This window comes from Amblyomma americanum, chromosome 1 (genome assembly GCF_052857255.1).
Source record: "Amblyomma americanum isolate KBUSLIRL-KWMA chromosome 1, ASM5285725v1, whole genome shotgun sequence".
In the NCBI taxonomy this organism is placed as follows: domain Eukaryota; kingdom Metazoa; phylum Arthropoda; class Arachnida; order Ixodida; family Ixodidae; genus Amblyomma; species Amblyomma americanum.
This window is the reverse complement of record NC_135497.1, coordinates 45,876,766-45,904,655: the sequence shown is the minus strand read 5'-3', so window position 1 is coordinate 45,904,655 and position 27,890 is coordinate 45,876,766. Positions and strand designations below refer to the sequence as shown.

At 47.7% G+C, this 27,890-nt stretch overlaps 2 protein-coding genes across 2 annotated transcripts in view; one reads left to right on the top strand and one right to left on the bottom strand.

The window, feature by feature from the left end:
* LOC144130334 (uncharacterized) overlaps positions 1-19,994 on the top strand; it is a 30,873-nt gene extending 10,879 nt beyond the window's left edge. Inside the window, exons 9-20 of the mRNA XM_077664297.1 lie at positions 2,479-2,665; positions 3,728-3,864; positions 4,163-4,283; positions 4,962-5,126; positions 6,007-6,153; positions 6,545-6,666; positions 7,774-8,070; positions 9,259-9,371; positions 15,725-15,959; positions 16,743-17,078; positions 17,987-18,234; positions 19,362-19,994. Of these exons, the coding sequence (XP_077520423.1) occupies positions 2,479-2,665; positions 3,728-3,864; positions 4,163-4,283; positions 4,962-5,126; positions 6,007-6,153; positions 6,545-6,666; positions 7,774-8,070; positions 9,259-9,371; positions 15,725-15,959; positions 16,743-17,078; positions 17,987-18,234; positions 19,362-19,638 (2,385 nt within the window). The 3' untranslated portion in view covers positions 19,639-19,994. The remainder of the gene's footprint in view (positions 1-2,478; positions 2,666-3,727; positions 3,865-4,162; positions 4,284-4,961; positions 5,127-6,006; positions 6,154-6,544; positions 6,667-7,773; positions 8,071-9,258; positions 9,372-15,724; positions 15,960-16,742; positions 17,079-17,986; positions 18,235-19,361) is intronic.
* A 2,093-nt stretch (positions 19,995-22,087) lies between these two features.
* LOC144130235 (chitinase-3-like protein 1) lies at positions 22,088-26,761 on the bottom strand. Its single transcript, XM_077664227.1, has 4 exons — positions 26,561-26,761; positions 25,766-25,894; positions 23,627-23,844; positions 22,088-22,118 (listed from the first exon to the last, which is right to left on the bottom strand). Exons 1-4 carry the CDS (start codon positions 26,759-26,761, stop codon positions 22,088-22,090), a joined length of 579 nt encoding a protein of 192 aa, XP_077520353.1.
* Between the last annotated feature and the right edge of the window lie 1,129 nt (positions 26,762-27,890).

Here is a 27,890-nt window from a genome sequence, read left to right as displayed (position 1 = left end):
AGTCTTATGAGACTGCCTCGCCGAGAAATGGAACGCGTCCCAAGATGGCGGCTGTCCGGCTAGACGTCTAAGTAGCCGTCTACTTGGGAGTATTGGAACGCAGCCTTTTTGAGCGCTTCTACGACAACTCCCTTGGCAGTGGTACCTTAGGAGTGCACTACTCTTCGGGGCTCGAGCGGGGGTGCTGCGCACGAAGAAGTGGCAAGCCCGGTATCCGGCCAGATCAATGCGGACATCATGTGCACAATGTGTGGGCAGGATGAGGATTCGATAGAACATGTTATTCTGTTGTGTAGATCACTCCACCCCTGCCAACCGAATACATGTACCCTTCTGCAGGCGCTAGGTTTCGACTCAGGTCAGCCGACAGAGGGCGGAACGACCGACAGCGAGGTGAATGAGCAAGAAGCCTTTTCCAAGGCCAGAGCGGTCGAAACAACTAAACGCCGCCTTGAAAATTGGAATAGGCTCAAGTGATGGGTGGTGGTGACGACACGGCGGGGCAGACTCTGTCGTAGCGTCCCAAAAAAGTTGGCTAGGACTTCAGTGTAAGGTCCTCCGGTTAGAAGCCCCAAGATCCAATATAATCTAATCCACTTTCCAGTTGAGTAGATAAATGGCCGCCATTGTGTGTGTGGTTGCGCGGTCGAAGCGTTACATTTTGTGCGCGTTTAGCGCTTGCGTGTGCGGTTGTATCGTCACGTCTTGAGCACGTGTAACGCTTATGCGCGCGTGTGCTGTTCCATCGTAACATTTTCTGCGCGCGTAGCGCTGATATGTGTATGCGCGGTTGTATCGCGAGATTTATTGCCCGTGTAGTGCTTGGGTGTGCGTGTGCGGCGGTATCGTGACATTTTGTGCATCTGCAGCGTAGTGTGTGCCAGTCAACGTGCGTGGAAACAATACCCGGAAAATGCAAATTTCAGAGGTCATGGCTGCACAACGACGACTAACGAGAGTGGCTTGCGTCGGACATGTCAAATCCGCATAAGGCAAAATGCAAAGTTTGCTGTAAGTGTTTCGACATCACTGCCATGGGGGAGTCGGCACTAGAAAGCCATCTAAAAAGTGCAAAGCATAGAGAGCACATGCAAGCCGCCGGGAGTAGCTGTATGGTAAGGAGCTTCGTGACGATATCTGAATGTCAAGCTAATGAACCACAGACAGCGCCATCGCAGTCGTCAAACTTGATGGATGCGTGCAAGAAGCATGGACTTGTGATGGACGCAGGGCATTTCACAGCGGATTAGCTGTGATGCTGTACACGTAGCAGGTGGCATTTTCAATGTTCCCATCACTAAGGAATTGAGAGCATCTGTGACTTCTCCAAAGAGCCAATACCGTGCCTTTTTGAAAACACATAAAAAGCAGGAGCGCGAAGATGCGAAACAGCGGAAAAAACGGTGCATTGATGAAGAGATTGAAACTCTCAGAAGGAGGAAAAAGAAACTAGAAGCCGTAGTTGCAGGATTGACAGCTTCAGCAGAATTGTATGCAGAAAAAGCAGAGGCAACCAGTGGCCTGACTTGCATCATGAAGTCGGACATCCTAAGGAAGACTGCCAAGAGCAAGCAGTAGGAGGTCTTGGACATAGACATAAAAATTGAGGAGAAGCGAATTGGGGCCACCTAAGGACTGATTGAGTGTTTGCTTTGCTTCATTAGCGAATAAATGTTTGCATCATCTAACAAACTGAAAGTGGTCATCCGTGTAACAAACAATGATGAGAAGTGGTTGAAAAAGGAAATATGCTGTTGCCATCGTTTTATCCGAAGACAAGTTTCTTTGTTAAAATATTGGCTCCAATGACAATCCCCTTTTTCAGTGAATTCTCATCATTTCACACCTCTTTCTACCGCTGAACATCTGTCTTATTTGGATTTCTAACTGCGAATGTGGTCCTTGAAAATCACGCAGAGGGCTTCGAAAGTCCTTGAAAACCCTGGAATTTTTGTCATATACACCAGCATGAACCCTGTCTATTGTGAGCAGTGGACGTGTCATCAATGTCCAAATGCTGCCCAAGTCCAATGTCTAGTCATCCACCATACATGAGATACGTTTCTGCTCCATTAACTACAGAAACCTGTGATGCATAGGACGGTATTTTTGCAGCGATATCTGTATACGAGACTTCCTCTGCGGCAGGCAGTGTCGCCATCGGTGGTGACTACTATGTCCTGACTAAAACTCGCCTCTTTGCTGTTTAGAAAGTCCAGGGACGGTGCTCTCGGCAATGTGTCCTTTGTGGTTATGATGACCCAGCGGATCTGGCCATTGTGACCCTAATTACGTGAAACACGAGCACAACGCCAGGAGAAAGCTTGTACCGGTACGGAACTGGTTATCTTGTAATCCCGCAGCTCCCGCATAAGACAAGGTCCTGGCGGTTTTTCCTATTTTTGTTAAAATATAATGTATGGAGTGACCTAAGTACATAGCCGTTCGTAGAAGCCTTCATTGTCCGCCCTTCCGCAGGTCCACCACGCCTTGGAGCTAGAGGAGGGTGAGGAGCCGTGCGCTGTACAAATCCGCTACGGTGGCTGCAAGGGAATGCTGTTGCTGGACCCGACGCTGAGCGGCTGCCGCATCGTCTTCCGCGAGAGCATGCGCAAGTTCCACTCGGACCACTCCGACCTATACGTGCTGAAGACGAGCAAGCCACGTGCGTTGTCTTCATGTCCTATGACCGCGACCATCGACAGAAAGCGCTTAGAGAAGCAGTTGGACACAGAGACACATAATTCTCCCGTGCTCTCTCCCGCAGTCCACTATAGTCGGATGCAACTGAAGAGCGAATCGACTTTTTCCTGTCAGTTAAAGGACTCCCTTCCAGCCATTGGCGACGGCCGGCTCTCATGACCCTGCTAGCTAGACAACGCAAGGAGCGGCGTGACAATGCAGGGAGGGGACTGTCCCCGACCAAAGAGGGATGGACAATCTCTTTTCATCTGGCGCTTCCCGCATGTCACGCTAGCAGAGTCATGGAAATCTGCTGATGCCATTGGCTGGAAGTGGCTCCTTTTATGGGAGAAAGCCGCTTCGTTCTTCAATTGTATCCGACTGCAGTTACGCTGTGTCCTAGTGGGCTTGCGCTGGGCTCCTTATGAGCATCTTAGCGAATTTTCAGGGATCCCTAGTTCGGGGTGCTGTTCCACGCTTACAATGAATTGTCGTGCAGAGTATCCCACAATTTCTGTTGAAGTGTAGTGCCGTTTTTTCACGTGGCCACGAACAGTCATCGAGAAAAGTTTACGTGAAGCAGGATTGTAGACGAAATTTTCCTCTGGGTCAGATAAACCTGATAACTGAAAGGCCAGAATACGGGAGGGGTACTTATTTTCTACCCACTTGAATGAATACCAAATGAATGGATAGCGACGAAAGACTGCTTATTTGTGCGAAAATTTAAATGTACATTTGCCTCTCAGTGTTGCACTTACACAGCGGACTTAGAGCTTGAAATTTTGGCATTTGTGCACTGTTCTGTACTTGGCTCCTCGCTACCACAAGTAGACAGAAGGCATAGTCATTGAGCCACAGTATGTTACAAAGCATGAAAGGGCACGCCTTCCTTCTGCGGTGGACGTCGCTGATTCATTAGTGAGGATAATCCGTGACATGCATTGCAAATTGTAGGAATAGATTACTGCAACAGAGTTACATTTTGAGCGTGCTGCCGCGACAGTATATTTACGCCCGTGATGATTTACCGTGCTCCTCACAGGTGTTCTTTACCTGAACCGTCCCATGATCACCATCTTGGAGCAGAGCGGCATAAAGGCCGAGGTGTTCCTGATGCTGCAGAACAAAATCCTCGATTCCTTCATCGACAGCATGATGGATCCCCATGAGGCCGCGCATGTGAGAAATTTTTTTCATCTTCGCAGCTTTTGTGCCATGTGTGGTGTCAGTGCACTGTTCTACGTATAACTGAAGCTCATGTACGACAGCCGATCCCATACTAGACGAATAACTGAACCCTATATACGACAGCTGATCCTATTTTAGTCGAATTACTGAAACCCATGTTCGACATCCGATCCCATTTTAGTCGCATTGAAGGATGGATTCAGGGTTTTGGAGACAGGGTCAACGACCTATGAAGTGGGAAGGTGCTTGTAAACTGATAACGAAACTGTGCGCCTTACTAATTGTGCAGGTTCTCCGTTCCTACTGCGCCTTGCGTCTCCCGTACAAGGAGCTGGCCGGCGTGGGCATCGACCTGACAGTCGAGCCCTTCTTTCGGGCTCTAGTTTGCGCCGTCAACAAGAAGGTCCTGAGTGAGTGAAACACATGAACTTAACCGCTTTTGTTCATTTTGTCGTCGGGGAAGAAGTGTAGAGAAGCAGCACCCTGGCCCTGACTTCGTCCTTTTGCCGATTAATTACGCTAATTTCCGGGATCTTTCAAAGTTATCTCAAATTTCCAATTTCTTCACCGGATCCTCCTTGTCAGTTTTGTGCGATGTTTAGCGCAAAAATAAGGTTCTTATTATGAGGCTAATGTTAATGTTACGGAAAATAGATTAAATGCTATAGGTGACACCATCGAGAACCTGTCGCTTGCATTAACCAGCCTATTGTGGTAATCGTTACAGTCGTTCCCTTTGCATCTAGCATAACCACACATTTCTGGAAGGTAGTATCTGGTCTTAAATGCCTTCAATCAGTGTCACAGTGAACAGCAGAGATGTTTTGCACCCGCGTACGAGCCTTGTAATAGCCCACAAACGCATATACGGCAGCGAAATGACGGGCTTAACATTCAGCGAATTGACGACAAAGATTATGGTCAAGTCAAAGATTGCCCATAAAGATCAATGTTTCCTGAGGCAAAGAACTTCAGCTCGTAAGGAATTGAATGGCCCTCAGGGAGCTTGTCTGAACTTCTCTACAACAGCATGTGTGAACGACGAACCCTTGCCTCTTCACGCCAGATAATGTATACACCTTTTGCAGAGGAACTGAGGACCAAGGCTCGTATTCTGGTTCCTCCGAACTACGGGCGCACCATGTTCGGCGTGCTGGACGAGACCGGCACGCTCGAGTACGGACAGGTGTTTGTCCAGTACTCGAACGACATGCTGCGGTACAAGGTCAACGACCCTGCAACCATCCTCGAAGGTATCACAGCAACCTATTTTCGTGCTAGCAAGCATAGCGCAGCATTGTCTCGGTGCGTTTAGGCAGCACCTTTAGTATTTTATTCGAAAGGATCCATTAATGTGAACGTGGTTGAAATGGTAGGGGAATAAAGTGCCCGAGTACATGCTTCGAAGGCATATGCAAACGTGCTGCGTGTTCGAGGGCTGTTGTCGCAGAAATATAGATTCTTGTAGTCGGATCTAAAAGTAGAATTCTCCGACGGTGCTACCACGTTATTGTAGTCTGTATACATGAACGCACGTCTAGTTTTCTCGTGTGCTGATTCTGACCGAAATTATCTTGTTTTGGCCTCGCTTACGAGCTCCTTCTCTGGTTACGGCATTCTCATATCTGAAGCCGAAGCTAGGACTTACTAATGCTGAGTTGTCCAAGAAATGTCCCGGATATATCTTGTGAGATATCCGTGGTTTGCACGGATCGATGCTTCTATGTTGGCAGCACCGGATACGCAATAGATATATACAGTGGTGAGGTACCCGTGCTTTGTGCGCAGCTAATCGCGGTAATCTTGAGGAACCGGCATCTGGAGCCGAAACAGCATACTATACTCGCCGCCAGCTTAAATGCCTATCTCTCTCTCTCGTGAGAGCGCGGTAAGACTGCGCATGGGAAAGCCTTGCGCGTCGCCCTCGTAGCTTCACTGCATAGCCACAAAAAGCTGTCCGCGAGTATATCCATTTTATTCATTGGCTTGGAATGAAAGGACTATTCTATTTTCGTTACATCGCACAGAGGAGCCGAAAGGTTGACGCATGAGATTGTTTTTTTTTTCACCTGAATTTTCAGCCGCACTTTGCATTAAAGTCACTGAGTATTCCATGCACGGTGGGATATGCAGGCGACGTGATCGTGACCAAGAACCCGTGCATGAACCCGGGCGACATCCGGAAGCTGGAGGCGGTGAATGTGCCGCAGTTGCATCACGTGCGCGACTGCATTGTCTTCCCTCAAAAGGGGGAGCGGCCACACCCCGACGAGATGGCCGGTACGCACCCTTCCTGGCGCGCTCCCTGTTGACACTGTGCTATGCGGAGACGGATGTAACCGTCGCTCTCTGTGCTTGTGACGGATAGCGTGCCTTAGTTTACGTGCGCGTTAGGTCAGGGCTCTGCCAAGGCCAGGACTCTGCGGGCTTTGACTGATGTATGTTGTGAGCACAGTCACAGCGTGAGAAAAAACGTACTGTGAGGTTCCATTACCTGAGGTATAAAATATTTCTCAGTTTCTCATTTCGGCGTCGCAACTATTCCTCCACTCACTGATCTCCGTTTAATTGGGTCATTAAGAAAGGACCTTCGCCATCACTGCTTTGACAGACGGCCGTACGCAGCTTGTTTCCAATGGTACCCCTTAATGTGGTCTCTACCTGTGCTTAGGTTCTGACCTGGATGGTGACGAGTACTCAGTGCTGTGGTACGAGGACCTCATCTTCAATAACAACTGCAATCCTATGCACTACCACAGCGACCCGCCAAAGGAACGAAAGGCGTCCATTGGGGTGAGCAATATTGCTTATTTTGTGGTCTCTTAGTCTGCTTAGTCTTAGTCTGGGGGTGGGGTTGGGGAAGGGCTACATAATTCTGGATAAACTATTTTAGGTGCTATTAGTCCAGTTGTACCGACTGCAGTGTTGTCTATAATGAAATATATTCGAAATTTTTCAGCTACATCAACGGTCAGCGGTGGAATACGACGAAATCTGAATTGTCGCTGTATTTTTAACATTGATCACAAATGGGTTGTAATGGAGTATTAATTTGCTAGATGCGGCCTTTTGGTTCGAAAAGAGGCTGTAGTCGAGTTTTGGTTCCATTGTACAATAGACTGTAACAGCGGTGAACCTATTGTCTACGTTCCGAAATTTTACTTCCGTGTAGAAAGCAGAAATAAAGGACTCCTGGCAGCTCATTTTTCGCTCGCAAGAGGCAATGCTCTTTGCTCAATGGTGACATTACCTTGCAAACCTTGCGTCTTCTTGACCATTTTAGATTGAGAGCGGTGGCTTGACCATCGGACTGTGTCCATAGTTGAATAAGACGAGCTGTCGGGCTAATTGTATCATGTTGGTTAACCAGTATGTGTGTCTTGTTGAGTATTGAGGTTTACTAATATGTGTGTCCTGGATGTTAACCAATATGACTGTGCGCAGCTAAGTCGACACAACCGAACCTATCCAAGCAGATGATTATTCGCTAAGGAAATCATCCAAAACTTTCTTATGAACAAACTTGTCTGAGTTCCGGCGAGATGTGAGTGAAGACGTCAAGAGAGTGTGCAGCATGGCTCACTTTAAATAATGACACCTTTGTGTAAGAAAACAAGCACATGTAACGCATTGCCGCGGCTTTGCTAGTATATACGTAGTTGATTGGGAGGGGACGGCTGCTAAAAGTCTACATTTCTCGCCGGCTCAAAGGTAAAGTGAGCAGCACAGGCCTAAAAGGTTCCCGCTTGTGCTCATCCCCTTAAAGGTGCCACCAAATATTTTTCACACGTGTAAAGACCCTGACCTTCAGTTTTCAGACGAATGTAAATGGACGGGGCATGAAATCTGTATATCCTCCATCTCACGAGAGAACTTGCCATTCGTTTACGGTGGCCACAGGTCCAGGACATGGTGGACTTCTTTTGCCAGTACATCAAGGGTGACAAGATCGGCCTGATTGCCAACGCGCACCTCGTCTGGGCTGATATACTGGACAGCGGCATCAACTCGCACCGCTGCCGCGAACTGGCACGCAAATGTGCCGTCAATCTTGACTTCGCCAAGTGCGGTGACCTCAAGGGCTTTCAGAACTCTGAGAAGCCACCCATGTACCCGGACTTCATGGAGAAGCTGGACACGAAGAACACCTACTGTTCGCGCAAGGTTCTCGGGCAGCTCTACCGAAATTGCAAAAAGGTATACTTCCGCGTTTGCCAACTTGTGGCTCAGGCGACTGCAGTTACTCTTATGGCGAAAACGGCGGAATTAAACAAAAAACTCTGCTTGCGAGGATAGTGCAGTTCATAATGCACACGTCTCTTCCGAAACTCGTGCTTGCTCCTGGCTTGTGTTGTTTGGCGCTGCCTTTACTCCCTGACTACTCACTCAGGTTTTAGATCTCAGGGCCTCATCTGTGACTGTTCCAAGATGTTTAGGTTTCTCGTTTTCAAATGAGCGACAGGACTTCTGAAAGTGTCGATGTTTGCTTCAAAGCTGGAATCTGCAAGATCCCAGTTTGAAAACACTTGAGCAACGTTGCATCAACCTGTAGCTTAGGGCCACTGGAGCTCTTGCATGAACCTGTCGGTCTTTACGCAGGTTCAATTTATAACATCATCAACTATGACAGAGCCGTGAAGCTTCTGACATGAAGGTTATATGTTTTCATGAATGATCGCATGTCGATCATTGCATAAGCAACTAATTTGTTGCGGCCGTGCTTTTTACATGATATTTAGCAATATATTTGATGGTCGGAACTGAATACGTTGCTCTATGTACATAGCACATAGTATATTCGAGATATACCCCATGGCTGCTTCTGGCGATGTACTTTGTACATTTTGTTCATCGACAGTGACGAGTAGAACTGTAGCGTTTGTTTGTATTCGAGATGCTCAAGAAGTCCGTTGAACTCTGGCGGCCTGTTTGGGTTTTTCGTTCTGTGTGTCATTGCTGGAGCACCAATCATCAGGGTGCAATTAATGAGCTTCTATACTACATGCCAGTGTTGCTAGGTAGAAGCGTTTTGACTTGTTTAACCTGCCCTCGGTTGCTCTCTACCGACTACCGTTCAGTATTATCACGGGGAAAATCTTGTCACTTGTCGCATCTAGCAGTAGTTATGAGGTCTCAGGACCAGTGCTCCTCGACTATCGGGGACCAAAGTAACTGGCCTGTCCCTCGCGCCGAGGATCGACACCACCAGTGCGCAGTCATGCGCGCTCGCATGCAATGTGGCATGGTGGTGAACTTGAAAAAGGAGGCCAGTTAATTTTTGTCCCCGATTGTACGTTCACGGATGCTGTTTGCATTGTTTAGTCTTGATGTGCTGAATGCGCGCAACACACTGTTGTGTCATCCTTGTGTGGTTCCAATGAACAGGTTGAACTGAGCACCGAGTGCCTTGAAGTGGTGGAAGAGAGCCTTCCGGACCCCCGACTGCTGCTCGAGGGAAGAGAACAGTTCCTGAAAGAAGCCACGTCCGCCTATAAGCGGTACGCTTTAATGCCTCTGAACATTACACTATACGAAGTGTGTTGCACTAAAGGAGATGGCTGAAATTGCATCCTTTATCTTATTAGGCCAATGTGCTCTGACTACTGTGGGGTAAAAATGCGGTCATAAAACCATGGAAATCACTTGTCGTATTAGGCCTCTCTCAGTTAGTTGAAGCACAGACTGCTTCGGAGCCATGGGTTGTGAATAATCTGTTTTTGCACTGGCGAGGCCTGTAAGGAATTAAAATAGCACGTGGGGAAATATTACCCCAATTTAGTGCTCACAGTTCTATTTCATTGACAAGGTTTTGTTATTTAACAGTCTCTACGGTAATGCCAAGTCTCTATAATAGCAGGCACCAGCAGCTTCATACTGACCTTACCACAACTGCTTCAACGAAGGGTGCTGAATATTTTCATAATGACAACTTTATATACCATGGAGAGTACACAGCTTCTTGCAACATGTTGAAGGTCTTAGGCATTCAACAATTAGCGCCTTCTTTTATCCCCCGGCAGGAAACACGGCGTAACTCAATGGGAATATATTAAGCTTGTAATATTGTGAAAACTGGAGAGTCCTGAGAGATTCTGCTCGAACATAGTTATTATCGTGGCCGACTCTTTCTTCTGGCTGCAAACTCTGACCTGCAAAAATGCTTCCTGCGCTCATGCCAACTATTTCCGACAGCCGTAGAAAAATAATGGGATGCACCGAACGACCAAAATTTCCTTGCTCATTTTTATTTTTTATCTCCACATGGTTGCAGCCGTCCGAACTAGGACCGTTTGTTAAAAATTCCCGTGCTTGCTCGCATCACTTGTACAGTTAAGTGACAGTACCTTATCGTTTTCGGTTGCTTGCATTTTCCATTACTTGCACCACCTGCACAGTTCATTGACAGTCCACCATCATATTCCGTTTGTGTCAGCTTCATAGTTCAGTGATAGTACCTCATCCTTTTTAGTGGCCTGCTTCACCTTCACAGTTCTTCTTTACCTCAGTAAACATGGCACATACCCACGCGGGGGGGGGGGGATTGTCCAAGGTGTAGTGGCATAATCAAAGAAATTTCCACGGGAGATTACGACAAAATTTTAGCACCAAGCATGTATTTTGAAAAATGTATCAATCAAATTGACGGAAGAATATTTAAAGTCAAATAACACAGTATTTTGGTGAGAAAAAGAAGAGCTCGAATAATATTAAAAGAATTAGCAAATCAACCTACCAGTTGCAATTATCTATTCATGGAGAATCCCAAAAATTGAACCCAATGCAAATCTTTTGGCGCTCGCACCAAACGATAATAACTTTGGCAGAGATAATGGGAGCCCTAACCTGGAGAGAGGGACCTCCAGGTAAATCTTTCTCTGAAGTGCGAACTTTGTACAGTAGAGGAGAAAATGGTCTAAACAGATTCAACCTCCCCGCATTAGTCACATGGGTTTTTTGGTGTCAACCCACACCTGCATAGATATAAATTCAAATTGGGAATCCTGCACCGCAACCGCGTCATATTTACTTACACAGCCTGGTTTTACATGAACGGACTTTCCAATTATATGCTAAGTGCTGATAATTAGTGTTATTTAGTAGGGAATCACGTAACCTGGCTGATATGTGTTGGAACCACTGAAACCTGGAAATCGCCAGCAGGCTGACATTCGGGGCATATAAGTGTCAATGAGCCGTCAGGAGCCGACCTTGCTACATAATCAGCCACCTCATTTGAATGAATACCTGTATGGCCAAGGACCCAGACAAAACGGACATCCTTCAACGTGCATGGGACAAAAATCGCAGGAAACGGCTCAAAAAATCTTTTTTGAAGTTTCAAGGGAGACAAACTGACAAACAATCAGCGAGGATATTAACGTCAGACACATGACATGGAATTTTGTGCAGGCTTATTCCAAGAGCCAAAAATTCCACAAAGAATATAGGAATATAATCTGGGATGCGGGCAGAATAGTTCCATGCCAGAAGCTGTGAAAAGATGGCAACTGCAGCTTTTTGGCAGTTGACGGAGGCGTCGGTAGAAAGCACCGTATGATAGGGGTATTCCTCTATGTGATCAGAGAGAAGACCATTTAAAATGTTTGCTGGCATGTGTTTTGCATGAGATGGGAAGATGTGGTCAAAATGGAATTCCACAGCTGCCGGCGTGTCGTCAACCCACTGGAAAGAACTGCGATCAACAGCAATCGGTGTTAAAAAGTTCTGTACTAACATAATTTGTGGCATTTGATACCGTGGCCAATGATGAGAAAACAATACGGCCGGCTGAGACACAAAAATAGGAGTGCTGACATTAGTCACCGGGTCCATCGACTTGAGGAAGGCTCGCACCGTGAATATTTGAAAGCGGGAATTTAAATCAGGGATATGAGCTTCCAGATGAAGCAGGGCGTTTGAAAATTATTTTGGGAGGCCAAGGCAGAGACGTAGAGCTCGCCTTTCTAGTAATATTAAGGATTGAATCTTGTAGTTTGCGCTACCAGAGAACAGAATGCAACCAAATTCAAGTATAGGTCTTACATAGGCTTTGTATAGTAACAATAATGTTTCGCGGCGCATCCCAAACTTTTTATTGGCGATTCTTGTCAGCCGGCCTGGAGCGCGTTCTCCTTTAAGAAGGCTCCAATCTAATGCAGGGTGATCAGTAACACCTAGATATTTTACGGATTCCACTTGTGGAATCAGGTTAGAGTGATGGACTAATGAAATGCGCAAAGGCGTGTCTGGAGGAAATACCAAAACGCTGCATTTGTCTACATTCAGGGTTAAATTATTACCCTGCAACCATACTCTAAGAGCATCCAAATATCCCTGCAGAATCTGGTAAAGCAAATGAATATCCCTGGACGAGGCGAAAAAAGCTATGTGATCTGCATACATCACAGATCAGGACGAATGGACGAATTATATCAGTACGAATGTTGATGCCACTGAGCAAAATATTAAAAAGCAGCGGGCATAGCACCGATCTTTGCGGAAAACCTCTTCATTGATAATATGTATTAGAACATAGGGTTCACTCAGTGCAATAAGGGTATATGTCCTTGAGAAATTCAGATATGCACGCATAAATGCAGGTTGGAGGTTGTTACTGAGCAAGTCTGTTAAGCAAAAAAGTATGTTCTACGCTGTCATAGACCTGTGCTACATCAAGAGTGCCCAAAGCTGAAACTTCCCTTCTGTGTAGCGAAAGCCGAATTCTGCTCTCTAGATCCACATGTGCGGACCATATAGAGCATCCGCGGCGAAAGCCAATCTGGGCTGAGCTGAGACCATTGACGTCATGAATATGTTTTGTGAAGTGACTGTGCACTGTTCCTTCTAATAATTTGACTAAGTTTGAAGTCAGCTCAATTGACCAAACATTATCTAAGACGTATCCTTTTCCTGAATGTTTCATGAATAAAATCACATCCGCTGTCTTCGAAATGTTTGGAATCGATGCATTTTCCAACGAAGCATTGACCATATCTAAGAGGTCGCTTGTAAAATCTTGGGGTAAAATTTTAATCGTACCAACAGTGACACCGTCTGGTCAAGGACCTGCAGGATGCAACATTGCCAGGACTGAGAGGAGCTCTGATGCATCAACCTCGGTATAATTCGAAGATGGTGAGATTGTGCACAAAGGGACGTTTCTCTGCATCTGGAAGCGTAATGGCAATCCCTGAGCAATACGCTCCACGGTTTCCTGAGCCTTTGTGGTGATAACACTGTTGAACTAGTGAGGAGAGAGACTGCTGAACTCTTGTTATGCGCCATGAATCTATACAGGGCCTTCCGATTGCGAGGATTTGAAATTTATGTGTTTAAATTTTGGTTATGTTCCTTCTTGGCTTTTGCAGTTCTTTTGAAAGATGCTGAGAAGAATTTGTAACTAAACCGGTTAGCTGGACTCTGGTTGCAGAATAGCCGGTGCCAGGCCCCTTTTCTGCGACGATAGGCCTTCTCACTTTCTTCTGTCCACCAAGGAGACGGCTGTTTATTAGAGACTGCTGTGGGTACAGCGAATATTGAGAGGTCTACTGCATTTTACATAAATGAAACCGTCTGCTGAGCTCTGTCTTCCCAGCTTGTACTATAGAGTTAAATGAGGAAGACGTCAGATTTTTATAGATATGGTGGTTGACAATTTTATGGGTTACACAACTAGCTTTGAGCGGAGATAACCGGATAGTGAATGTTATAGGAAGGTGATCACTAGATGTACCCGAATCCTTTGTCGACCAGTCAGTCACCTCTAGCCTACCTGCTGATACTGTTAAGTCAATGGTAGAGCGAGAAACCCCTCGCATAAAGGTTATTTCTCTAGAATTGCAGCAGCGTACAGAATTTGCAGACAGCCACGACCAGAGAAGCTTGCCACAGGAATCAGTACGACTTCCCAGTCACCATGGTGAGAGTTAAAATCCCCTGCGATGGCTGCACTGCTTGTGCCTGTCACCAAGCTGTCTAAAGAGTCTGTCCTCTGTGCACCTAAAGGAAAATAGAGGTTAGCAATTGTAATATCGACGCAATGCGGAAATAAAATTTTGATCGCTAGAAGGTCACAGTCAGGGAGAATTTTCTTAGAGATAGATGCCTGATGACACAAATCTTTAGATAGCATGGTTACCAATCTGTCTCCCCTGCCAACATTTCGATCTGACCTGAAAACTCGAAAGTTCCTCATTTAAAACGATTTACAAGGTGATAACCAAGTTTCTTGTAGAAGCACAATATATCAGGTTTATGTTTGTGAATAAGTATTTCTAGATCTGGAAGAGAAGACAATACGGATCGGCAATTCCATTTAACACTTTAATACCTGCCATGATTAATGACCAATTGAAGAGGTAGAAACCGTCTCTTTAAGGATGTAAACATGGGGAAGAAGTTTGGGTGGTCCTTTTTTAGCTTTCATCTGTGGAGAACTAGAATTATTGACGAGGAAGGAAGGCACTTGAGCGTAGGGCACGACATTTCGACATCTGTGTGCAGGTGTCAGTGTGACATGCACTGCTAGGAACAGAGATGTTAGGTGGGACCTGGGGTGCATCAGGAGGTGATTTTGAGTGGTCCTGCACAAGCTGAAACAGATGCAGACGTTGCTGAAAGGACGGTTGTTGATGGTGACACAGATTGAACTACAACAAACTGAGCCACCGCCTCAGAAAATGTGTTCAGCATTCGCTCAACCACATCATTTAGGGCTTTTTACACTGTGGTCACAGTTGAGGCAGTCAAGTTGGACTCAATCTCCCCAACAGAAGCGCGCACACGACTAGCGTATGAGACTCCTGTTAAGAGCAGCGTAGGCATCGACTCTAGAGCACCGGTTCTCTTTGATAATGTCCAACAAGCTACGCTCTTCACTACGTTTTGCGCAATTGGCATCATCAGCTGAGTGAATGTTGCTGCAGATGCAATGAGGCTGCTCTGAGGTGCAGTTATCAGCAGAATGACCTTCTCCTTATAAACGGCAAGGGGTCTCCGACTTGAATGCTTTGCCGCTATGCCCGAACCGAGAGCAGTTGATGCATTGAAGAGGGCGGGGTTCTAGTGGGTCCACAAGGTAAACAATTGGCCAGATTTTAGTTCAGAAGGGCAGGAAGAGCCAGCAAAAGTTGTTATTACAGATTCAGCAGCAAGACGTGAGCCATTTGCCTCTCTACTACAGCGGTAGACTGAAAGGACCCCAAGTCCTGCATCCGGAAATTCTAGAATTTCGTGCAGAAACGGTGCTGGGTCAACACCACGTACGATACCATTGAAACATGCAAGCTGTTCAGGAATGAATGCTTTCACCGGCAATGAGCTGGAAATTTTGCACTAAAGCAAGTTAGCAACACAATAGGCGCCTGAGGGCTTGCACACAATGCCTGAATGGCCAAATTGACGCATTTCAGATATCTGCAGATAATGGACTGTCAATGGTCTTAGCTCCTGTTGACTTAGTTTGGGGGTTTTCATTTTGTTTGCACCCTCACCGATTGGGACGAGAACCACGGGAATTGCATCAATGCCATTTTTTGGAAGGACTCAAGCGGCAGGCTTTGGGCTGGCAAGCTGGCAAACCAAGCTGCCAACCTTTCATCTGGGGAGGTCAACGACATCTTTCAGCAAAACGCACCGTCAGATTCACATGAACTGTGCCTTAACCTACACCTTGGCCAAAACCCCCTCACATAGTGCGGGCTCACCAATGATGAACAAGCCGGAACCACCAGGAGAACCAGAGAACAGCAGCTGCCAGCAAAACACATCAGCCAAGCAAACTTCTTCCTCCCCGTTTCCAGTGACAAATCACAGTTCAGTGACAGTGCTTCATCCTTTTTCATTGCTCCAGGTATGCAAAGAAGATTCGGGCACTGCTGAAGTCGTACCGGATCGAAACCGAAAGCGAGGCTTTCTCCGGGGCTGTGTCCAAGCTCAGCAAATATATGAAGGAGAACGACCCTACGGACATGGCCATGGTGCTCGAGAGCCAGGTCGAGCATGTGGTGCGCCGAACGCGCGAGGAGTTTTTCTCTGAGCAGCTCGACGAGGCTCACGAGAAGCTTAAGGCCTCCGCCTGGTACCAGGTGAGGCGTACTGCGCTTTCAATCTGGTATTCAGCTGTGCTATCGTCAGTGCATATTGAGGGAAGCTGGGCATTCGAACAAACGAGCCGAAAAAAGATATGGCTCATGAACGCAACGATAAAGGCTGCCGCTTTATAATCTTGACAACGGTGTTGTAGTCGTTTCACTTTCTTTGTCCTTCGCTTTGTTATTTAGCCATATGTAGAACTTAATGGCCGAAATAACATCTCAGGGAGGAATACCAGCACCCGCAGATTTAACGCGGATGGTGAAGCATGTGGCTTGGAGGACTGACCCCAGTGCCACGGAGCGTTGGCCGTTATGTCTGAGACCATGTTGCACAGTGTGTTTGCAGCGGCTGACGATAACGGGTGGCCATAGGATGGCCTGCCGTCTCTATCGTCGTTAACGGTGCTGATGTCACTCGAAGAGACACGCTCGATAAATCGTGTTAAGCTTGCGGGCGGTGTCACAATGCAAGATAGGAGATATATCTGTATTACAAATTAACTTTCATTTGCGGTTGAGTGTGCGTGTCTGCGTGTGCAAAAGGAGCCGATGTCACATCACGCCTTTAAAGGTGGAGGTGCAGTGTCTCCGCAAAATTTTCAGCGTTTTTTGAAGATATTTCACTGCGATGCATGTTTTGCCAAAGGTCCATGGTCTTGCTTCGGCGTGTTTCGTTCGACGCGACTCCATACTGAACACCTTACGGCGACTAGTTTAAGGCTAACACCTTGTGGAAGACACATTGTAAATGTATTATGCTGTGTCGGGGAGCAGGTGACGTACGAGCTTCAGTCCTCCGAAGGTGGCATCCAGAGCTTCCCCTGGGTGGTGTACGATGTGCTCATGCGCATCGTGGTCAACACGTCCTCTTGCCTCCCTGTGCCGGCATCGCGCAACAGCTTCTGCCAACGACTCGGGGCGCTGCTGCTTGGCCTGCCGCACCCTGGTGGCGGCGACCAGGACGGCACACAGCACGGCGACACGCAGGTGCTGACCAACCTGCTCAGGCTCATGTACGACTGGATCGACTCCAGTCGCGAGTTTCTCTTTGTCAAGAACACAGAGGAGTTGGGCGTCTACAAGAGTATCATGCGCGAGGCCTGTTTTAAGGTGCGTGATGCCAGCAAAAAAGCTGCGTTGGGTGGATTTCCTGGGCTACGAGACCAAAGAGTAGACCTACAAGCTAGAGGGCTTGGCTCCTTTATGTGCTTCGTGCATAAGGCTCTTTTCTGCATCGCCGTTTGCTGGCTAGAGTTCGCCATCCAACGGCCGTAAGAAGCGGGGTAGAGGCAGCAATGTGGTTCTCCTGTTTGAACAAAACTCAGTCTGTTTTTTAAACATAAACGTAGCATACAGCTACATGTGGCAGCTTTGAAAGGAGGCGCCATGTGCTGTTGTATGGGAAGCTTGCGAAGTGCTGGCATTTTGTTTCGTGTTCTGATATCACAGCTGCGTCGATGGTCTACCAGGATGATGATGACGACCTTGTAACTCGGTATAGGCGCCAATTTGTGTTGTGTGGTATGAATATAACGTTTTAACATAGCACCCATGTACTGCGCATGTAGCGGATGAGCTGCACTTGGCCAGCGGTAAAGTAGACGCACCTGCATTAGACAATCGGCTGGTACGATCACGACTGGGATAGTACGTCTCCGCTGTCATAACTGAGTAATAACGAGCAGTCATTCTACACTGACGATTTCTCCTGCCTTATGTTCGGCTTTTTTTCAAACAACAGGGAAATGTGCACGATTGGGCACGTAACCTGGATTGAGGTTTATTTTGTGAAAATCCCGAGAGCTTAAGTAGGCTGAGAGGGTATTTACAAGCTCCTTCAAGACATTTCGCACGCTCCCAGTATGAAGTGAAGGCGACTCTATGTGGTAACACAGTAAGCGAATGTCATCGCTCTACCAAGAAAAACGTATTCGTAGATAAATGCACTTAAATATTGTGTGCCATCCTCAGCGTGGGGGAGTTATCGGTGGAGGCTCACTATTCACCTCCCATCACAGGTGTCCCGCTCCATCTCGAGGGACATGCCGCCGCACAAGCTGGTGATCCTGTGCCTGCGCTTTGCGTGCGCATGGTGCCTCAAGATCTTCCAGGGCGGAAGCGACGGGGAGGTGATCTCCAAGGAGTGCCGGCGCCGCTACCGGCTGGGACACCTGGCCCTGATCACGCTCAACCGACTTTCCATGTCCGGCAACCTTGCCTACCTGCGCAGGGCACCCGAGGGGTGCCCCTCCACAGAGCTGATCAGGTATATTTCACACCTTTCTTCTAAACAGGAGTGACGTCGCTTGAAGAACTGAATGAATCCAGTGACGTCAAGGTGCATTTGCCCTTAACGCTGTGACGTTACCGAACTCGCCTGTGAAACCTGTGAACAACCAGTGTTTGGTGCTTTCCGGTGTCGCCGACATCATCAGGAATATGTCCGGGTTGGCCAGGCAATCCTGACATCGAGGCGCACTTAAGCCTCAGATGGAGATTAAAACTGCCTGTACAAAATTATTTGCAAATAATTATTGTCTCTGTGCAGCGGTGGGTCGAGCTCATTCTCATGATTACTAGGCCTGCGGACCTCTTTCAAGGCAAAGAAACTGACAGAATTTTTTCTGTTACCCTTTAAAGGGGAGAACAATCAAAATACGTAGCAGACAGCTTCTAAAGATTTCCAGGCAGCAGCGGAGGCATCGATTCCTGTTTTGAGCAAGGGTACTGCTGGGAATTCTGTACCAGTAATGCTCCTCTCTCCTATTGACTCAAACCCGGAATTGGTCGTTAAACATTCGCGTCACCTTTGTTGAGGGCTTACGTTGTGCTCATGTTCTACGGAAACTTAACGTAGAACACCACTGACACAGGAAAGACGTCCGTGAGTCTGTGAACATTTTTCCGTGCGCACCGCTACATGCTTACGCAGTTCACAAGGAGTCTAAGGAGAGCAAAGATGTAGGCCAATTGGTGAGGCCTAGTTGCTTGGGAATACACTGCACATTCATTAGATATTGCATCAATCGGCCATAATCGTCTATATTCATTACCCTCCTCAATGCCTTGCTTTCATGCTTTCCTTGAGGTGTTTTCTAACGAAACGCTAACGAACCGTGCCATGAGCCCCAATTGGCAGGCTGTGTGACTGCCGTTTGTTACGTGTGTACGTTACCTGCATGCTTGGAGAAGTGCTATAAAATAGGCATACGCCGTCTCAGTGCCATTTATTGAGGAAGTTAACAGAAACAGCCACTGCATGTTTCGCAAATCCAACCTGCGAATTTACAGCTTTTTTAAAGCACCCTTACTCGCAGTGCATCGATATTTGTATTCACCGCAGTATCCTGAAATGCGTTAATAGTAGTCTGTCAACCTGTTGGCTGTCCCCAGGATTTACATCAACCGGGAAGACGAAGAATTCTTCGAAATCCTGCGCCGCTACGAGGACATCATCAAGAAGATCATGATGGACTGGTCCGGCGTTGAGGACATCCAGTGTGACCTCAAGACGGACCGTATGGACGAGTGGTTTCTCCAGCTAATGGTCACCGGGAGCCGCTGGGCGCTGGAGCGCCTCAAGGAGATCGTTGTCTACCCGTCTTTCCGCGAGGTGCTTTTGCTCGCGTTCGAGCGGGAGAAGAACGCCATCGGTGGAACACTAGAGTGATTGCCTTGATGCTTTGCACCGGCAACAGAATTTTTCTTGAAGGTGTCTAGGTTGGCAGCCCCCTAGCTAGGGGGCATGGTGAGGCTGTGGCCGGTTGGTGATGCTTCTGGAGGGCAGCTGACTTTCCCACTGTGTCTTTGGATTTGATTTTACTGTTGCTTTTTTGCTCTGCTGCTGCATGGGCTTCTGGTGTGTGGAGGCAGGCGGGTTGGTGATGGATGCATGGTTCTTGTGGAGGGCAGAGTAGGGAGGTCTTTGGCACTTCTTGAGGCTTCACATAGAGAAAATTTCTTGTCTTCACACAGATAACGCTGCCCTTAGTGCTATTGTTGCAAACTTTTTTTTACTTGGCAATTACAACTTCCTGGAAACGCCAATAAATGGCTACAGCCACGTGGCGTGTGTCCTTTCCACAGGCTCTTTGATAAATCAGAGCATAGCGACGGATTCATCGTGCGATTCAGTATCTTGGATCACCCACCGGTCACCCAAGATGCAATGAACGTGTTAAAGCATCATTTTGGGTGTTTTCTCAAATCCTCTTGCCAATATATTAGGATATAAAATTTATTTATTTATTTATTTATTTATTTCAATAACTAAAAGGCCCCTTGGGCGGTAGAAAAGGAGTGGAGTGCAATAATAATATATTTATCATCATAACACAGGAATTGCAGCAATTTAGCAGCAATAGAGGAATTGCGGCAAAACAGCGGCAATTTCATTTCAAGTTTATTTCGTTTGTTGCAGTGACAGTTTATACCGTTGAAATGTATGGCATTAGTGAATTGCATTTTCCCTTTCTCGAGTGGTCTGCTGATGTGCCTTCCAAAGGAGAATGCCAAAGCATAATGCTAAGAAAGTGAGCAGCAGGAGGGATACCCAGCGTGGATCATTGGGGATGTGGTTGAAGGGGAGCGGGTAGCAAGGCTGACGGACTCTCCATGCGTGCTCGAAGTGCCTTCAGCCGACAAGGAGTCCGAGCTGTGGTAACTCAGGCTTGGGAGTAGGAGACAGGGAATGAATTGGTTGTGAGGAAGGTTTCCAGCCTTGCAAGGAGTTTTGAAAGAGTGAGCGATGAAGCTTTTACTGATGGTTTACCTTATGGCTGACATGCAACTACGAATGCCACATACACGAGTGGTGACAGCTTTGCTCTTATGCTGCATGCCACTGAAATGAACATGAGCTAAATGGGCTCCATACAAACATTTTGTGTTGTGTTTGTGATATTTTATGCACTTTATGAGCACACCAATATTTTTGTTAGTCATGAAACAGTCTTCTATATACGTTTGTTGTGTAAAGTATTTGCCCCTTATTTCATATAGTGGTGTTGGTTTGTTCGGTTAAGAGTCTGGCTATTCCTCTAAGAGACCTTTATGAATCTGCGCTGACCAAAGATAACGGTGGTGTGGAGGATGGTTTGTCCCCTGTCATTGCTTAAGCCTGTTTAGCCATTCGCCATGCATTGGGAATAAAAATATTTTGCAAAAGTTCTGGCTCTTGTCTGTGCTGAGAGAGTGGGTGGGCACACTCAAGCTTTATCCATGAGTATCATCATAAAGATCAGAGATTACTTAGCACCGTTAGAGACAAGTTGCCCCATTCGCCTCTGTTATGTTGTAAAACGATTTAAAGTTGCACTGAAGAGGAATCTGAACTCAGCTTTTTACCACGGGAACTCTATCTACACGTTCTGGGCATTCTTAGAAACTTCTATTTATTGTCCTGTGCTTCCAATTACCCTAATTAAATCAGAAGTAACGTACCGGCTCGCGCCTTTTTTGAACTCAGCGCGGTAGGGAGGAGGAGTCAACTAACGCGTCGAGTCCGCGGCGGCTTGTCTCTCTGGCATTGGTGGAGTGATACGTAAATCAGAGTCCACGTGTATCTTTATTTCCGCGGGCCTAATTTTCGGGTATATTGTCTGTGACTTAAACTGTTTATTCACAAAAACATAAAAACTAAATAAAAGCGAAAGTGAGCTGCCACTGTACTCACTCAAAGGCACTCGACGCGTTGGTTAACTCCGCCTACCTAGCGCGTTCAGTTCAAAAAAAGGGGGGAGCCGGGACGCTTAATCCGATCTAAGTTTCTAATAATGCCCGGGATGTGTAGATAGAGTTCCCGTGATAAAAAGACGAGTTCAGATTCCTATATTGGGCACCTTTAATTTCTGTGAATGCCTAATTTTCTCGTTTTGTCCAGAATCACATAAACAGCACATTGCAAAAAATTGCTGCCGTGAATAATGTGGTAAAAAGGAGCACTAAGGAGCTTCTCTCTTATCCTTTCCAAAATTTAGCACTCTCGAAATATTCCGGTATCGTGAGTTTGCCTGAATGTGTGAAATATTAACCTTGAGAAAAATGACTTGTTTACGGTATCTCATTTCGGAACATGAACATGGTGCTTGGTCCATTGTCTACTTTGGGCATTGCGCATGTTAACAGTGCATATAGCGCTCCTGTTCATTCCTGCGTGGTGCACATAAATGCTAAGCGATGCAACATGCTGTAACATGGCGGATGCAAACCAACCTGCACATGATACTGCCATCAGAGTATCGATGGCAACTTCTGTTGCAAGTATAATAAATACTGTTGAAGGTTCTCATGTATGATCATAGGTTTTGGTTGCTGTAGTATCTGACCACTGCGGCAATGTTTGAGAGTTATATCCCAGCTGCAATAACCATATTTCAAATGAGGCAAAAATATATTCAAAAACCGGGGGGCACTCAAGCCTCACCATAAAGGTATAATGCGCAAGCTAATGGATCAATGCCCCATATATACAAAACTGGGCATCCTGTACTTAGCATTCATAGAACCCTGGGAGTACTCATACCACTCCTGGCGCAGTAGGGCAGCGGTTACGCAATGCGCCACTAACCTGTGAAGGCCGATGCTGCCACTGGTGGGACATTTGCGATACAGGTTTCTCTTCTCAGCAGCCTCTCTCGACCAATAATTAATATAATTGCCACGGTGGGCAGTTTGTGCACAGTCCTGTGGGCATGTTGTGATGCCGCCACAAGGCGACATGACTTAGCTGACCCACCCACCTTCTAAGTTGCTTCTCTGGAGATTTTTCGCTTACTGTGGCCGATGCCGACGTCGAATGCCACATGAACTCCCTAAAGCTATCGCGTTAAAAGCACCTGTATTCTTATATTTCCGTGCACACTGCAAAACCCCATATGGTCAAAACAGTCTGGAGTACACCAATACATCTGCCTCACAACCGACTGTCTATTTTGGGCGCATAAAAAGGCAGTGGCCAGTAGCCTTCCCCCATCTGCTAGCAGACCCTTCTCGTCTGCCGTCAGTGAAGAAAAGTACTCGTTATTACAATGTGCACGGGTGTAAAATCTCTTTGTTCATCTGCTCAGACAGCTTTTGCTGTATGAATCGTCTCCGGATACATTCAAACACGCCAGCATACTACAAAGACCGACATGCATCTTGCCTTCAATGTAAAACTTATATTTTACATCCACATGGTATTTATTCAATCTTGGCCCACGATGTAAGCGAGGCCCTATGCAGTTGAATGAATCCCTGTGCAGTGTGAACGCTTCTCGCGGTCGCTGAACCCAGCGATTGTCATGTGCCCTCTGGGCCTAACCGGAATCATCTGGGTGCTCGGCGTAGCAGCAGTCCTCTGGGACGCGGCGGTCGTTGATAATAATAATAATAATTGGTTTTTTGGGGAAAGGAAATGGCGCAGTATCTGTCTCATATATCGTTGGACACCTGAACCGCGCCGTAAGGGGAGGGATAAGAGAGGGAGTGAAAGAAGAAAGGAAGAATTAGGTGCCGTAGTGGAGGGCTCCGGAATAATTTCGACCACCTGGGGATCTTTAACGTGCACTGACATCGCACAGCACACGGGCGCCTTAGCGTTTTTCCTCCATAAAAACGCAGCCGCCGCGGTCGGGTTCGAACCCGGGAACTCCGGATCAGTAGTCGAGCGCCCTAACCACTGAGCCACCGCGGCGGGTGCGGTCGTTGACGACGACGCTGACTCAAACGGGCTGAGGTTCGCCGATAGCCTCTTGATGGGCCGGTCCAGTTCGTTGAGCGCGTTGTGCAGCTGTCCCAGCAGCACATTGCGCTGGCCGCAGTTACCGTTGTAGTCGTCCATGTCAACGGTCACCACGGCGATACTGCCCATACGCATTCGCTTGGCGAACAGCACCTGCGCGGTATTTGTCGACCATTAACTGCCTTCCAGGCGTAAACACAAACCCGGAAGGCGTACCCGTCCGACGGCTCACTCACTTTGGCCTCGGCTGCTGAGCCCAAGGTTGCGATTTTGAATCCAGCTGTGTCGACCGCATTTAAATGAAGGTGAGAAACGCTAAACTCTGTGGCAGCTGTTAGCCCGTTTCGCGCATGTGGTGCTTCCACGTGGTTTTACTGGCCATGTGCAAAGTTTAGCTACCGCTGCGTTTAGCTTTTTTATGGATAGCATAAGAGTCCCATGTCCCCGCACTCACCAATGGTGTCACACCTTGCGACCAGCAAGGTAAAAACTGGCACCTTAGCATATGCTAGAGCCACCTGCCAAGAACATAGAAGAGACAGCTGCGGCATGCCACTGTTGGCAGACGGCAGTGCAGAAATGAGCATCACCCTCTCCTCTTCCTGGGGAGAGGTGAGAAAGTCAGCAAGATGACCGCTGTTGGAAGAACCTTGTCATATGCCACGGCTGGCAGGTGCAAAGTCATGCATGGCACCTCACAGTGAGGTTCTTATGTTCCCGCATTGTCACAGCTTATAACGATTAGGTGTCTAAATTTTCGCAGCTCAGCGTAAACGGCAATTCTTTAAATGGTGTGTGTAACTAGTACAACTTAACGTGTGCATGACCTTCATTTGTCATGAAGTGTTTTTACACCCCCACAGCTGCTTTGAATGCGCTGTCGATCGTACCGTGCGTTTACCTCATTCCACATTAACACCGGTTCTTCCGCTACGAACAGCACACCACTGCGGTCACTGTAATGATTGTAAATGTCTCCTGTCTGTTTTACTCCCGTGCAGTGGCGACAGCGCTCTCTTTCTCGCTTCTATCTTCTGAAGTGCTTGTTCTTGACGCGCCGTTTCTCCTCTCCCGCAAACTTTCAAAGCGCGTCTCGCCAGCCGCCTTGAGCGCGGAAGGTGGTGTGCCTCTCTTTCTTCCGCAGTGGTTAACGGTGTGGACGGCGCACGACGCCATTTTTTGGTGGTCTTTTTACCGACAGCTCTCGCTGTAAACCGTCTGCTGTGCGACTGGGGGCCGCGTTAAAGAACCCCAGGGAGCCTAAATTTATGGAGCCTTCCACTGCAGTGTCCCTCGTAGCAAGAAATGAGACGCAAACAAGACAACTGAGCCACAAACAGCACTGTAAGAAGCTGCTAGCCAGGGGAAGCTCAATGCTGGCTCCTGTTATTGATTTCGAAGGTGCGAAAACTTTTTGCTGAAATCTTAATCAACCTCGCTTGTATTTACTCTCCAGGAGGTAATATGTTGGTTTTATTTGTGTTTCCACCTCAGCTTCCTTCTTTTCATGGCTGATAGTATAGAGTTTGGGACTTTAAAGCTCGTATAACTCAGAAACGTACCTTCAGGCCGTGAACGCAGCACAGTGAATTGCGCTTTCAGTTATGTGATGTGGCATCAACGTGTCAGCAATGCATTGGTCATGTGAGAGACGACGTGACAACCTAACTTTGTCTATACCCAGCTTAAGCATATCGCAATAGTGCGTGAGGGTAATTCCACTCCTGAACAGCTGCTCCAGCATACGTCCGCGAAAGCTTTATGGCCGTAATTCTGCGTTGCGGAACTTCAGATGCTACAATAACAAGACAGGGGTAAAGAGCACGGGGTATAGGTTACAGAATGCAGGTGACGATAAGGGAAGAATTGTGTAGGTTTTCGCTGTACACGTGGTCTCAAGCACGGCGGCCACTACCTGTGACGTGAGTGCAAGCCACCGCTCCGGAATGTGCTGATGCATGCGCCGCCCTGATTTTCAAGGCGTGCTTCACGGATATGTTTTACAGGCAAGCAGTAGATTGAGTGCGACGCTTCGCAAATCAGAAACATTGCGAGCTAGGATACGCGCACAGACGTTGTTGAGAATGGTGGCATTGTTGTCGTAGCCAATCCACTGTCCTTTGTCCCGGTTGACGGCGATCTTGCAGTCGGCTTCCTTGTTGTACAGTGGCACCGACAAATCGGAGCTGAATTCGAGGCAGATCTGCGCACGCGTGCACCGCATGCACGTGGTCAGTCGGCATCTTGTGTGCATAGACATTGTGCAAAAGCGCCGTGAGTGTGTGTAACTGTAGCACGTTTATTATGGTTGCATCTGGTAATACAGTGTTTAGCACCGCGCCGTACGGTAAGCACGCTAACTACGGTAATTCCAACCGCATGGATAATATGGCTAAGCAAGCATGGCGGCGTTAACAACGACAACGCTTTAACATATTCACCTCTCCTATGCTCTCTACCTAGTGAAGAGAAGTGACTTTGCCATAAGGCAGGCTATATCAGCCCTAGAATTGACAGTGCAAGGAAAACTACCGTTGCGCACGCATCTTAGCCGAATTATAGACCGGACGAAACGAAACCCTCCTGGACACAGATCCTCTACGGCCATTTTAGAAAGTGACAGTCGAACCTTGTTATGACGAAACGGTTTATAGCGAAAAATTGAATACAACTAAGCACTGGCGATTCTCCTTGGGAGCGCGGTCAATATGGGCTATGAAGAATCACTTCGTTAAAACGAGGTTCAGTTGTATATCTATCGATGATAAGTGCCATTTGCGGTGGTATTGTGAAACGTGCGAAGAAGCGATCAGTGGCCAAGGCGACGACCAGGATCGGTGGCTGCGTAGAAAAGACGCGACATAAGCACCTCGAAATAGACGAGAAGCCCGCGCTCGTCGATGAACGGTCTCGGGGGCGCGGGTCCACGGACGCTGGCTTGCAGCTCGTAGCTCCCAGTGTTGCGTAGCCTGTAGGCGTAGCCGAACAGCGACAACTCCAGGGCTACGCGCTTCCGGGAGCGTAGCTCGCCGAGGAACGCCTCGCTCGCCTCCACCTGCGCGTCATGCATGCTACGTTGGATCAGTGCGTGGGTAAAATTGAAAATTGGTCTTTCAGTAAAAGAAATGGCACAGTGATTGTATCGCATATCTCGGTGGACCCCGGAACCGCGCCGTAAGGGAAGGAATAAAAGTCGGAGTGAAAGAACAAAGGAAGAAAGAGGTGCCGTAGTAGAGGTCTCCAGAATAATTACGACCACCTGAATATCTTTGACGTGCACCGAAATCGCACAGCACACGGGCACCTTTGCGTCCCGCCTCCATCGAAACGTGGCCACCGCGGTCTGGTTCGAACCCGGGAAATCCGGCTCATTAGCCGGGCACTCTATCCACTAAACCACCAGGGCGGAAAGTGCGTAGGTGCAATCCTTTAAACCTGCGCTTGCACAGAATTTCTGGGCTAAGCGATGTGGCGGATGGGCCACCTGCCACTTACTATATGACGGACATCGCTCGCCCTTTCCGTTTGCAGTAACGCATTAATATTCCGTGTGAAACCGGAAATCAGGCATCCACAGCTGAAACAAAATTTGTTCCTCGACTAATCTGTTCGTGTCGCTTGGAAGGTATGTAAGGCGAACAAAAAACAGTTGAAACGTATCCTGTTTTTCGCCTGTGGTGATTATGGCTCTGCAGTATGGATGAGCGCACATTGGACTCCCAGAGATGCCTCTGACGCTTAAACTGTATTGCACAGTGGCTGCTTCGATTTCTTGCCAGCCGCTCGACCGCACTATTGTAGCAGTGCTAGTGGCCCAGTTGGAACCAGTCGACCGACGCGTGCTCTTTCTTTTCGTGCACCGAAATCACACAGCACACGGGTGCCTTGCGTCTTGCCTCCATCGAAACGCGGCCGCCGCGGTCGAGATCGGACCTGGGAACTCCGGATCAGTAGTCAAGCGCCCTAACCCCTGAGCCATCACGGCGGGGCAAACGCGATGTCAGTGCGCGTTAGATTCCAGGTTGTCGAAAATATTCCGGAGCCCTTCACTACCAACCTTTTCCTTCCTTTCCTCTGTCAGCCCCTCCTTTCCCGTTAAAAATCCCAGGTGGTCGTAATTATTCCGGAGCCCTCCACTACGGCACCTCTCCCTTCTTTTTTTCTGGCAGTCCCTCTTTTATCGCTTCTCTTACGGCGCG